The sequence below is a fragment of the Trichosurus vulpecula genome, chromosome 4, assembly GCF_011100635.1.
Source record: "Trichosurus vulpecula isolate mTriVul1 chromosome 4, mTriVul1.pri, whole genome shotgun sequence".
NCBI lineage: Eukaryota > Metazoa > Chordata > Mammalia > Diprotodontia > Phalangeridae > Trichosurus > Trichosurus vulpecula.
The window spans coordinates 271,415,242-271,428,650 of record NC_050576.1 but is presented as its reverse complement, the minus strand read 5'-3'; the positions used below and the strand labels follow the sequence as shown (position 1 = coordinate 271,428,650).

The window sequence follows — 13,409 nt, the reverse complement described above, 5'->3', positions numbered from 1 at the left end:
GTATTACTTCAAGAATGTAAGAAATTATGAACAGAGACTGAAAGATGTATATGAATGGAGGCAGTGATGTAGAGAACAGAAACTATACACGATAATGTAACTGGAAAGAAAAGTAATTAGAAAACAATAAAAAATGAAACACAAGCAAAATTATAAAGTATAAAATTGGTCCCAGAAGAGAGAAATGAGAAGATACTTCCCCCCATGACCTGTAGAGAGGTTGGGAGGGGGAGGGGTATGCTCCATGGGTATCTTATATATGTTGTCAGATTTTTTTTTTATGTCAGTTTTGCTTTTTCTCTTAGAGAAAAAAATCTTTTATACGAGGCTCTCTTTAAGGGGTTGGGGAGAGATACAAGGAGGTATTTAATCAATGTAAAAACAAAAGATAATAACTTTATTTGAAAAACTAGCACCCAGATATTGAGGAAGGCATACCCACTTACTGGCGCCCACAGCTGCAACCTCGAATCCAGGTAAGTGCAAAAGAGGCTCAGATTTTCCCAGTCATTTATTACGACTGTCAGCATGAAGGTCTGACATTTGCTTAAGGCATTATATTTGGATAACAGTTTTCCATGTTTTATTTTGTTTGATCCAGCAGGCTGGTAGGTATTTCAGTCAGTTCGGGAGTGAGGAACATAACTCAGAGATGAAAATGTAGATTTCCCTCCACTAAAGCAGAGCTTAGCAAGGAGGGGGTCAGCAGCACTGAGAGCGGTCCTGATCGCATGGCCCCCGTGGGGCGGGAGGGAGAGTGTTCTTTTGGGTCATCTGGCTGGTCCGGGCGCTCGGCTCTCTTCCAGCTCCCGATCCTGGGCCTGTGCTTGTAACAGTCTCTCCCGGGTCAATACACCGAGTCGGCTACGGGCTCTTTAAGGACCCTGAAGGGTCCCCCGTGCCCGGGCACGACCACGTCTGCAGCCGCCAGCACCCGCTGCCTGCTGCGCTCCTGAGCCACGGGGTCTTCGCTGAGCTGCCACCATGTGTTGCCGTCGTGCTCGCGCTCGAACACATCTCCCGCCACTACGACTGTGCCCAGGGCGGTGCCGGCCACCGCCACACTAACGTCACCGCGGCCCGCGTGGCCCGGCGTCGCCCACACCTCGAGGCCCGGGCCCAGGCGCAGCGGACGCGTCTCACTCAGCCCGTGGGCCAGGTAGAGGCCCCCCGGGAGGCAGAAGTCGTGGGAGACGAGGAGCGCGGCGCGCGGGAACAGTCCCAGGCTGCCCACGTGGTCCGAGTGGCCGTGGGTGCCCACCACCAGGGTCACCGAGTCTGGGGCCACGCCGTGCGCAGCCAGCGCGGCCAGCAGGGCGTCTCGAGCCCAGGGCCCTCCTGTATCCACTAGCACGGGGCCCGAGCCCGCCTGCTCCAGGGCGGCCTGCGTGTCCGGCACCGCGGGATCTTCTCCACGCGCGCCCCATGGCTTCCACGCCGTGGGCAGGACCAGCGTCACGGAGCCGTCAGCCCTCTGCGCGCCCCCGGCCCCTTGCGGCACCGAGTAGCCCCGCAGCAGCACTATCACAGAGTAGGGGCCCCCCGGGATCGACACCGGGGGGTCCCCAGGCAGTGGCTCTGTCCGCACTCCCGAGCTCATGGCCCGTAGCGGCCAAAGGACAGGCGAGCACGTTTGAAAAGCACCAGAGGCTTTTGACTTCCCTCAGGATCCGTACCTCCCGGGGCGGGCTACCCAGATAGCACCGCCCATGCGGACTTTAATTCCGGCTAGGCCAGCCATAGGGAATCGATCTTCAATACGTCATTTCCGGCTACCCTGAAAACAGACTTCTGGCGCGGGCGCAGGCGCAGACGGGGTGGTGACCGAAGGGCGGAAGTTAGTCGGAAGGTAAAATTAGAACTGAGGGGAGTTTGGTTGAAAAGGATCCAGAGCAGTTTCCAGCCTGTTCTCGCTACTCTGCCCTCCTACTCACCCTTCCTTCCCCTCCTGCGGCTAGTGCGGAAGCGTCCTTAGGGTTTTTTTCCAAACTTGTCTGTCTTTCTCTTCCTTCCTTCTCTCTCTCTCCCTCCCTCTCTCTCTCTCTTTCTTTCTTTCTTTCTTTCTTTCTTTCTTTTTCTCTTTCTTTTTCTTTCTTTCCCTTTCTCTTTTTCTTTCACTTTCTCACTTTTCTCTTTCCTTTTCTCTCCCTTTTCCCTCTTTATTTTCCTTTTCCCCCCTCCTCCCTCTCTCTTGCTAGGCGCTCTCTCCATCTCTCTCTTCCTCAAAGGGAAAGCGGGGTGGGTCACCCTCCACCCTAACACCCTTTTTTCTAATGGGCAGAGCAACCGCTGCCATCCCTCCCCTTTTCTCTCTGGACCCCCAAACCAGTGTCCGCACTGCAGGCTTTCCCCTTCCGCTGCTGCTCGGTTTGGGACTGATGGACAGTGAGCCAGCCCAGCGGGGCCCTAGGAGAGGTGAATTTGTAGCCTCTTTCAGTCCATCCACAGCCGTTTGTTAAGCACTTACTATAGGTCAAGCCTTTCACTATTGGTGGAAATTTGTGTTGCTTTGGATTTTTGGTCTGAGTAAGAATCATAGTAGCAATCAATCAACATTCCCTTCTTATGTTCCAGGCACTGTGTTTAAGATGGAAAGACCTGAGTTCATTGCCACTGCAGATACTAGTTAGGTGACCCTGGGCAAAATGCTTAACTTCTCTGTGGTTTAGTATCCTTATCCATAAAATGGGGGAAGGGGATGATGAATTGCATAAGCGTGATGCCAAGCAGGGTGGGACTTTTTGCTGTTTTTTGTTTGACTGCTTCTCGGCACTAAGGCAGTTGAGTGCCTTTGATTGAGTCCTGCCTTTGTTTCAATCAAGTCTTTGACGACCTGCTTAAGTCACAAGAAAGCCTAAATAGCATGAGTTTGAGTCACATGGTAGTGATTCCCTCCGACCCCGAAGAAGTGTATATATACACTAAGGTCAGCATTTTTCTTGGGGCTCACTCAAGGGAAGAGTGGCCTGTGATTTGTTAAGAAGCCCCCCCCAGCTTTGAAAAACCCAGATGTTGCTTTTTTCTCTCTGGTAACTATGTATGTGTTGCTGTGGATAGACTGGTTTGTGTTATTTGCTGTTTTTGTAATTTCTCCTTGTACTCTCTCTGAAGTTCAGGGTGCTGGCTTTTCCTTCTGAACTAAGTGAATGTTATATGTATGTTTAATTAACGTGAGAGTGTGAACCCCTTAAAGTTGCTATCCTTAGAAAAGCAGGTCAAAGAACTTGTGCTAGCATCCCTTCTGTGTGCTGGTGTTATTGGTCTTACACAGCCATAGTAGCAGCAAGTAGTGTTGTTACAATGGGCTCGATCTAATGTTCCTTCCTGTACTAAGTCTATGGGCCTATGGTCTTGTGAGAACAAAGAAAAAACAAAAGAATTCCCAACCTCCAGGAGCTTACCTTCTGATAGAGGTGGATTACGTTTATACTACATCTATTGTATGTACAATTACACTCTACTTGGATGTTGTCTCCCCCTTTAGAATATGAGCTCTTCTAGGTCAGAAAATGTGTTTTTGACTTTCCTGGTATCCAGTGCTTAGCACATACCTGCTTAATAAAAGCTCGTTGAGTGACACAGAAATCAGAACATACAAGATGAAGACAGAGCAGGTGGAAGTTAGTCTGGAGAGTATGTCACTAATGGTATCAATTCATAGAAGTTATTTTGTTAGATTTACATGTTTATATTGGGTAGGAATTTTTCCCAGCCTACAAGCTTGCAAACGCTCTCACAGCACTGCCTTTTAGCCCAAGAAAAGTAATTTGTTTCACTAAGTGAGGTTTAGCGTTCCACAACATCGACTGGCCTCCTGTTGAGAGATTCTGAGAGTTGTTGGCTAGGAAAGAGCGAGTCTTGAAATTCCTTTCCAGGACTGTGTTTAGCACAGATGGTGGAGAATAGTGGCATAGAAACATGAAAAGATTTGTTCATTGGGAGCAGTAGGGTAACTAGTGGACAGAATATTAAAAGTTGGGGAATTTATACCAGTTGCACAACAGATAAACTGTAAGGTTCCTGAGGAAAGACTTTATTCTTGTTTTTGTATCCTCATATTTACTATGGTGTCTGGCATATGTTGTTGTGGTTCAGTTGTTTCTTTGTGTCTGGTAAAGATCCTGGAGTTATTTGCCATTTCCTTCTCCAGCTCATTTTTTACAGATGAGGAAACTGAGGCAAACAGGGTAGTGTCTGAGTTTAGATTTGAACTGAGGTCTTCCTGACTTCAGGCCTAATGCTCTGCGTGCACTATGGCATCACCTAGCTGCCACTCTCCGTGCTCCCTTCCCCCATATAGTAAAGGATTTAATAAATGTTTGTTAGCTGATTGGTTTAAATTCTTGTTGAAGAAATGCTTTGTTGTCCTCAGGGAAGATCATCACAAGATGTTAGGGAGATTTTTAGTTATTGTCATCAGAGTAGTATGCTATAGGTGAGAGGAAAAAACATCAAATTGCAAATATTTATTAAGCACTTACTGTTTGCAGGGTGCCATGACTAGGGGATATAGAAAATTTGCCTTAGCTTTTAGAGCAGGTAGAGGGGAGTCATCTGAGATAATCAGGAAGGCTCTGTTGCCTGGCAGTTGGAAAAGTTTAGGCCATGTTTTCTTTCTTCTCTACTTAATCAAATGCTAATAAAAAGTTTCATTTAAATATAACCAAAATTTATTCCCCAAAATGGAAGGGATTGTAGAAGTTTGCTTGTCTATCTCTTTCAGGGGAGGGGCAGTAACTCACCCAAAGTCACAGAGTACTTGTTCTGTTAGATCCAAAAAAATATGCTAGGTATCCAGACCTCCAGTCCACAAAATCCTGGCTGATAACCACCCAGTAGCAGCTCTGGAATTTGAATATCCTCTGACTCCAAATCCCATGTTTTTTCTTCTATCCCACAATACCTTGTGCTGTCATAGAAATGTCCATTAAAGAAGAAAGCCCAGAAAATGAGCACCGAAACACATCAGGACACTGAAGGACTATTAAGAGCCCTTCGGTACCTGACAGAAGACATAATAAAAAGCACATCTGAATGCTCTTACCAAGGGATCAAATCTGCAGGTCCTACCAAAGAATGCCAGTGGAGAAACATTTATTTATTATCAACAAATTGTGTTTTCTCCAGAGTAACAGGGGAAGATGCCAAAGCTTTGCCGTATGAGCTATTCATAGATTGATGGAATTTTAGAAATAGAAGGATCCTTAATACTTATCTGGCTCATTTTATAGATGAGGAAACTGAACCCCAGAAAAGTAAAGTGATTTCCTCAAGAATTCACAGTAAATGATAAAGTGAGGAGTGGCATGGATTCAAACCCAAACTTAACTGTGAGTCTTCTGTCTAGTGTTTTTTTTTTTAACCACTACACATCTTTGCACCATTTCCCAGATGAAAAAACACACATGTTATTTTAGAGAAGAAAAACACCCCTCAAAGATGCCAGATTCTCTAACTTAAATTTATTTCTGATTAATTTGCAACAAAAGTACAACATATTTAACAGCATCACATTTTACAGTCCAGTCAAACAATTTGTGCTTTGTAAGATAAGTAAACATTTATTCTATCACAATAAAGGCTACATACAATTATTAAGAGTTAGTCTGAAAAATAAAAAAAAAACACCCCTACTATTTAATAGGACAAAGTACTCTTGGTTTGGACAAAGTATGTTGGTTCAGTTTTGATTTGAACATTGGGCATAGTGTGAATTTCATGATCTGAATCATCTGGGGTCATTGAATGGGCCTTTGAAGCTGTTTAGCCAAGGAAAAGATGCTTTGGAGAAAGAATGGCAGGCAGGGAACCTTTTTGGCCATTTCAGCATGGGCTTGGATAGAAATGGGTTTCAGGGTAATAATTTTGATACATGGCTCCTTTTTTATCCTTTATTTTAAACTTCAGAATCTGCAAATTCAGAAATTTCAGAATCTAAAAAAAATATTTAGTACAAAAGGAGAATATTTTGAAGAATTCCTTTGAGAAACTTTGAGCATGAAAATAAAAGGTAGGGAGTATTTTGGAGCAGAGGCAGAAATATTGTTGTGTAATAACATTATTGTGGGAAGATGGGCACTGTTGTTTTCCATGGTAGCAAGTCTGTTTTCTAAACCCTTAAAATGACAAGAATTTTTTTTTACCCCAAATTTGTTGCCAATATCTTTGGCAGAGTCAGGACAATGAATAATTAACCGTGTGCTACAACCTGGTCATGTCAGAGCTAGCATATGATATTACACCAGTCACGCGACTGTCTTGGTAGTAGTAGTACAATGTAGCATACTATTTGAAAACATTCATATTCAAAATGAGCCACTAAGTTCAGAGGTCAAAATAATATGAAACTCTGAAGTGATTTTTCTCAAAGTATTTTTTCTAGTATGTTCTTCTTAAAATAGGGATTATATAATCAGTGTTAAATTATTTAGAGAAGTCAATATTTTACCCTGAAAAACTGACATTTTTATAATTACAGAATTTTCAGTTGCTTTAGAGGAAGGGCAGGAGTTGTTGAGTGGATTAACTGAAGAAACAGAAATATCTCAGTGGAAGCCTTGGAAATATTTTGGGTAAGGTCTACTGAGATAGATCTGAGAGAGACAACATTTTGAGTGTAATTTTGTTGTTGTTCAGTCGTTTCAGTCATGTCCAACTTTTTGTTATTCCATTTGGGGTTTTCTTGGCACAGATACTGGAGTGGTTTGCCATTTCATTTTCCAGCTCATTTTCCAGATGAGGAAACTGAGGCAAACAGGGTTAAGTGACTTGCCCAGGATCACACAGCTAGTATGTGGCTGAAGCCAGATTTGAATTCAGGAAGATGAGTCTTCCTGACTCCAGGCCTGTGCCAGTCCACTGTGCCACCTAGCTGTCTCTTTGAGCCTAAAAGGGACCTAGAATTTCTGCTGTCATTTCTTAAGCATTCCTGTGGGTTGCTTACCTTCTGAATGACTACCACGTGTAGGTTACACGAAATTGATACCATTGTTTACAAAACTTTTGGGACCAACATTAATTTTCAGTTGATTCCTGTAAGTAAAAGATATTCCACGACATTTTATTAAAAAAATATGTAGCCACAGCAATCTTCATTTGGTTCAAGCCTATTCACAAGCTTACCTATATCAGAGCAAAGAAGAGTTTCCCTTTTGATACAGTATGTTCTAAAGCACAATATTTCAAAACTCTCCCACAGGTTCTAATGATGAATAAAAACTTCTTCATTTCATTTCTTTATTCTTTTGAGTATATCTGTATGTCACACACTTTAGGAGCAGATTTTCTTTTATAATTCTGCTAACATTATGGGAAAACTTATAGCATTGCACAAACCACTGTAACCTAAGCTGGAATAAAAGATGAAAAGCCTTTACAGGGACAGCTGCCTTATCCCAACCCCAGGAGCCAGTCAAAGAGGCTTGGTTTCAGCTCCTTTCTCTCCTCTTGCAGCTTGCAGTATTGGACCACTGCATGAAATATGTCACCCACTTTCCAGGCTTTCTGATGAACTAACTGCACAACATCCAGGAACTGTAAGGAAGTAGAACATTAGGTTCAATTACTTATCAGATCTTCTTTGACTTAATAAAAGCATTGCATGACAACAGATACAGCCATCAGTTTGTTCTTCTCTACCTTTTGGGCTATTTCTCTTTTCTGTACACAAAAATCAAATTCGAAAAGTTGTCCCAGATAGTTATGGTTACAAAGAGAAAGTTGTGAGAATAATCTAGATTCTTTACTTAGTTGGGTTCACAAAGGCCCTGTAAATCATTTTTGCTATTGCAAAAAGAAAGAGATAGAATTCTGGAATTTAAAGGCAGCCAAAAGAGTATGAATTGTTCCAATCTTTGTCTTGGTGACGTGTAACATGTCTTGTAATGCCAGTGGGGCTATAGGATGAGTATGTATATGTATGTATGTATATATCTCCATTATCTATCATCTATTATCTAGCCAGCTAGCTATCATCTCACCCTCCATCTCTCTGTCTCTCCATCTACCCATTCATTCATTCATCCACTTATCTATTTATTCATCCGTCTGTTTCCCTCTCTCTCTCTTTCTCCCTCCCCCCCCTCTCTTCTCATTCCCTCCCCCTTCACCCCCATCTATCATCTCTCTAGTATCTTGAGGAAATCAGCTCCTTCCTACCGCCTTCCTTTGGATCATTACTACATTGCAAACAGTGGGAGGTGTAGAGGGAGATTAAAGGAGGGGAAAAACATGGATTCTGGAGAGCTTTCCCCGAACTTGTGTCTCTGCCTCAAGTTACATGGATTGCTAGGTATTTTCTGGAGCAGTAGTGGATGGGTGCTTTCCATGTATCAACATTTGGGATCCCACTGACTGGGCCCCTGGTTCTGATGGCTTTCTATGAAAACAGGATTGCGCTGGCAACCTAGAATTATGGAACTGTCTCCGCAACAGTTGCTATAAGAGTTCGTTACTCTAAATGACTTAATATTGGCCAATGAAGCTATTCAATGTAACAGAACACTGAATCTGGAGTCAGGAGACTTGTCTTGCCATTTACTGACTGAGTAAATATGAGCAAATCATCTATATCCCTGACCTTCAGTTTCCTCATCTGTAAAATAGGGATAATAATACATGATAAACTCATGAACGTAAAACAGATCTCAGGGTGAAGGAGATGCTGAGGGACATATGACTAAGGTTAAGAATGAAACACAGAAGAGATCAACAGTTTCTGCTTCACCTGGCACAACTCTAAAGGCAGAACCCAAAACCAAAGAAGTGAGAGGTTACCTAAAGAGAAACAAAGAAAGGCGGACACCAGCACAGACTGGAAAAACCTCGTGGAATATGATGATGCCAGTACAGATGAAGCATAGAAAGCTGAAGGTGCCAGAGATGCCAAGTAAATGGTGTGACTTTTGGATAACTATGTACTTCTGATGACTGATTTGAAATACTGTTTCTATCAAATTTTACAAAAATCCAAGTATTTAAAAGAAAGTCTTTGCTTATGGCAGGGTTGTGTGGAATGAATTTTGAAAACTTGTAAATACTGTGTGAACTTGAAATATTGTTGCTCTCTTTCTGTGATACAGAGCCCTTTGGGATGAAGGCTTGTCCTTTGAATTCCTCCCAAGGTTCTTGAATTTTCTTTCTTTTTTTGAAGGGGGGAAGGCACGGCATTTGGGGTTAAGTGACTTGCCCAAGGTCACACAGCTAGTAAGTGTGTCGAGTGTCTGAGGCTGGATTTGAGCTCAGGTCTTCCTGATTCCAGGGCCGGTGCTATACTCACTGTGCTACCTAGCTGCCCCATTTTTCTTTCTTTCTTTCTCTTTTTTTTTGTTCTTGAATTTTCAAGCTAATTTCCTGATACGGCAGATTTCAAGACTGTACTAGCACACAAAAGTAATGAGCTCAGTAGACTATAGTGGTTAATCTTGGACGGCTCTAACCTTGAAACACCTGCAGGCTGATAGAGAGGTTTCTTGATTTCTTTTGTAAAAATGAAGATGGCGTAAGTGATTTGAGGAGTCAGGATTTGAAGGTCAAGGACATTTCCTGCTTATTCTTATAGCCAAGGGTCTTGTTGCTCTACTGAGCACTTGCCTTCAAATCTTTCATGTCATCTGCCCATTGCTGTGCTCTGGCATTTTAATAATGAGCCTTGCTTGGCAGGCACCTGTCCTTATCTTTTCTCTGCATCAAAAAATGAAAACCAAGGTTTTTTCCTGTCCTTCAGTGTCACAATCAATAACTAATCAGGTATCTCCATGTGTAACAGCATATGAATCCTTAAGAGCAAATATTTTGTCAAGCAGATCTTGGAGAGCTACCTGCTATTTGCATGCCCAATTCTAGGCCTTACTCAGCACTTTAGAAGCATATAATTAATACCTGCAACTGAAGAATGGTATTTATATAGGACAAGATCTATTCTTCTTGGTGCATTTTATCAACAGGGTCAACTGCAGAATCCAGCAGAAAAGCTGATAAATCCACTTTTAGTATGTTGTCATTTGGAAATGTGACCGAAGGTGGTTTAAATTATATTTATGATTTTCAGATAACATACATGGAAAGAGGGGGAGGTATAATATCTTTTTTTTAGAAGTGCATATAAAATAATATTCCCATAAATATTCTCAAATAAATAATGTTTGATAAAATATTGATTGAAATGCATCTTTTTTATTAATTAATTAAAACCTAATATTTAGCTCCCGTTAACTTAATTGACTTTCTCCTCATAGCTGGCATGACCAGCCACATTTTCTATTCTCTGTTCCATTGACCTCTCTTTCTATTTGCTATCCAGTGTTAGAGAGGTAGGATCCTATGACCTGTGAGGGAAGTCAGCCTAGAAACTGAAGGTGCAAAAAGAAACAATTATAAAGAGAAAGAAAAGGGAGTTTTGTCTAGAGGTTAAGGAGAATTTACAGGGGAACTCATTAGTGACCTAAAGTATAAAAGATGGAAGCAAGAGAAGATATTAGAAGATTGATAGAAAAGAATAACATTCTCCTATTAAAAGAGTATTTAAGGCTGGTAAGGAATGTAAAAAACAAAACAAAACGAAGGAAAGGTTTCTTTTTTTGCCTTAAAGCAATTTGGAGCAGAAGGAACTAAAGATAATGATCATTCTGGATGGCATGATGATAATGGATAATGGTGGAAGGGTGAACTACATTTGTAGTAAGAGGACCTTGATGCACTTACCTTCATTACCCTTGGGACCTGAGTTCAGATCCTACTTCTAATGTTTACTACCCATGAACTTAAGAGAAGTTACTTAACCCCTTTGGACAAGATGGCCTCTGAGATACTTTCTAGCTCTAAATCAATGACCCCATTACCTGCTCAACAGTTATTTTGCTTCTTTTTTCTTGCCAAGTAGAATGATTCTTAAATTGGAAAAGATAGAACAAAAATGGTTGGTAGGGAGTTAAAAGCCAAGATAAAAAAGACAATGAGAGAATATGTGATGGGAGTTAGTTACATGAAAATGACCTTTTCTGACTTTGGCTTAGAAATTTCTGCCACCTTATCAGAGCTGATGAGGAACTAATGAGGAGCTGTCGCCCTTCTGTAACACATCTGTGGTAGCAAGTGATAATGCTCTCTTTTCACTCCCTTGGTACCTGACAATGGCCATTTAATAACTCACATAATTAAAAAACAATCAGAATTAATGAGGTTCTAAAATGCACTGCTGAATGATGAAGGATGCCAAGAACTCTCTTAGCACTTTGTTTGACTTAGATATTACAGTGCTTGCAACATAAGCTATGGTTGATGATCTTGAGTTGCCACTATATGTGCAGCTCACTGTGTAATGCAAAGAGTGATTAACTTAGAGTCAGATACCTGGGTTCAAATTCTAGCTAAGGCACTTTCTACCTGGGCAAGTGACTTCATTTTTCCAGTCTCCTTCCCTTTCTAGTTCTCTATCTTAATGTATAATTTTGCCTTGGTAGGCTTTGAGGAACTCTAAAAGATGACAGTCTCAGCCCTTGGCATGTTTGGGGATAGAATGCTTTGGAGAGATGGTCCTAAGACAATAAATGATAAGTTATTTATCCAGGTTGCTAAAGGGACCATTGCTTTTGTGAGGGTGATGCAGGAGTATATAAGACAGTTGCAATTAGAATTTTCCATTGTGTCATTTAAAAAATTGTCATTACTAAAGCTGTGCTTTTTTTAAAAACCAAGGTGATGCATTTTATACTTCTCACTGCTGTTACAGTTTGCTCATGGGTTAGTTGGGGAATTGGGGCTTGAAAGAAACAACCATCCAGCTTGTTCATATTTGTTCTTTAGACAAGTGACCCACAGGGAGGGATGAACATACATTCTTACTGTATGTGTGTTCAGTTCTCTCAACTTGACTCTTGCACTGGGCAGTGATAGTATAATTGGATTGCTCTTCTACGCTGGGCTATCCTTCTTCAGGAAGATCAACAGATGCTTAGGTGGTGGAGTTTGGAGACAATTCACTGGTCTGTTATCTGTCACTGTGAAATCAGAGGTTACAGCCCAAGGAGATTGGAACCCAGGAGACATAAGTTGATAGGAGGAAGAGAGCCATGAAAAGCATGGAGCCTGGGGTACTGAAAGGGAGGTTGAGGAAATCATTGGGGTATTGTGGGAGCACTGGGTACTGGAGGAGGGGATCATGGGATTCAGGAGACACTAAACATGAGTAAGAGAACTCTTATTTTGTCCAGTGTTACTCCTATTATCTTCCTTTTAATCCCACCTTGAGCTAGTAAGTACTATGGAGAGAGTTAAACCATTAGAGTTAGGAAAGATGGTGGGGAAGAGTAGGGATTGAAGGTGGGAGAAAAGTAATATTCAACTTTTGCATCATGTATTTTAATGTTAGCAATTTGCTACTGAAGAATTTTTTTCCTTTTTGATATCTTTTGGAATTTAGGTCAAATTCATTTACATGTGAGTTGTGCTCTTCTATAAGATAATGTAAATAATCTCTTGACATGTTTTCAAACACTACTCAGCACATTTGGTATGTGGGATATTGCGATGTGCACTATTGGCTCTGTATTATAGCGTTATATTAACAGTGCAGATCCTGTAGAGCCTAGTCTTAGATTACAACAAGGGGAATTAAAGTTTTGGATTCCTCGGGTTAATGATGTATTTCCCAGCTTTGTGGTCTTCTATGTACCAAGGAGACACAGTGAATCTGAGATCCTATGAAAGTCTTCCCTGATACATAGCTCTCCCTGGTTGTGAATTAAAAAAGTTATCATTTTGTCCTTGAGAAACAGCCTCTTGTGAATTTGAGTGTTCTGAGCATGGTTCTCAATATTAGCACATTTATAACAAAAGATCTTCAGACTTTTTCTCACTTAACAGAACAATTGAATCACATCCTTAAAATACACCATGGGCAGTTGTGGTCTCTTGTAAGTTTTTGGGTCCCATGATAAAAGAGATCAAGACATTTTTCATGACATGATGGGGAATGCAGCACTTCAGAGCAAAAGAATTCAGTTTAATAAGTATTTATTAATTGTCTGCTCTATGCGAGACACTAGACTTATAGAGACAAGAGAAGATGTTTTTCAGAATTGGTCAATTTTGGGATCAAAGGATAAAATGAACTGCATTGTCCTGCCAGAGACATATGACCTGCTATAGACATATAAGGTTTCCCATGTGAAGGAGTCAGGATGTTGTGTTGGAAATAGCATTGGATTTAGACTCAGAGGACCTGGATGCAGACTTTGGCTCTGCTGCTAATTAGCTGTGTGATCTTATATAAACCAATTCAATTTGTTAAACATTTTGCATTTAGCTGTATGTGAGTCCCTATGTTAGACCCCGGGGCCACCCTTCACCTCTTGGAAACCTAAGATACCTCCTTAGTAAAATGAATGGAGTAGATAAAATAATCTGTAAAG

The 13,409-nt window shown here is 41.5% G+C and overlaps 2 protein-coding genes across 3 annotated transcripts in view; both read right to left on the bottom strand.

The window, feature by feature from the left end:
• Nucleotides 1-376: 376 nt before the first annotated feature.
• MBLAC1 (metallo-beta-lactamase domain containing 1) lies at nucleotides 377-1,668 on the bottom strand. Its single transcript, XM_036756799.1, has one exon. It carries the CDS (start codon nucleotides 1,598-1,600, stop codon nucleotides 848-850), a length of 753 nt encoding a protein of 250 aa, XP_036612694.1. The 5' UTR covers nucleotides 1,601-1,668; the 3' UTR covers nucleotides 377-847.
• A 3,774-nt stretch (nucleotides 1,669-5,442) lies between these two features.
• LOC118846382 (SPHK1 interactor, AKAP domain containing) overlaps nucleotides 5,443-13,409 on the bottom strand; it is a 179,311-nt gene continuing 171,344 nt past the window's right edge. The window contains exon 12 of one of the 2 annotated variants that reach the window (XM_036754872.1): nucleotides 5,443-7,533. In XM_036754872.1, the coding sequence (XP_036610767.1) occupies nucleotides 7,390-7,533 (144 nt within the window). In that variant the 3' untranslated portion in view covers nucleotides 5,443-7,389. The remainder of the gene's footprint in view (nucleotides 7,534-13,409) is intronic. The other variant, XM_036754874.1, reaches the window with a different exon arrangement.

What these genes read in the sequence shown, in the direction of transcription:
- MBLAC1 (XM_036756799.1), bottom strand. Translation starts at nt 1,600, where the DNA reads ATGAGCTCGGGAGTGCGGACAGAGCCACTGCCTGGGGACCCCCCGGTG.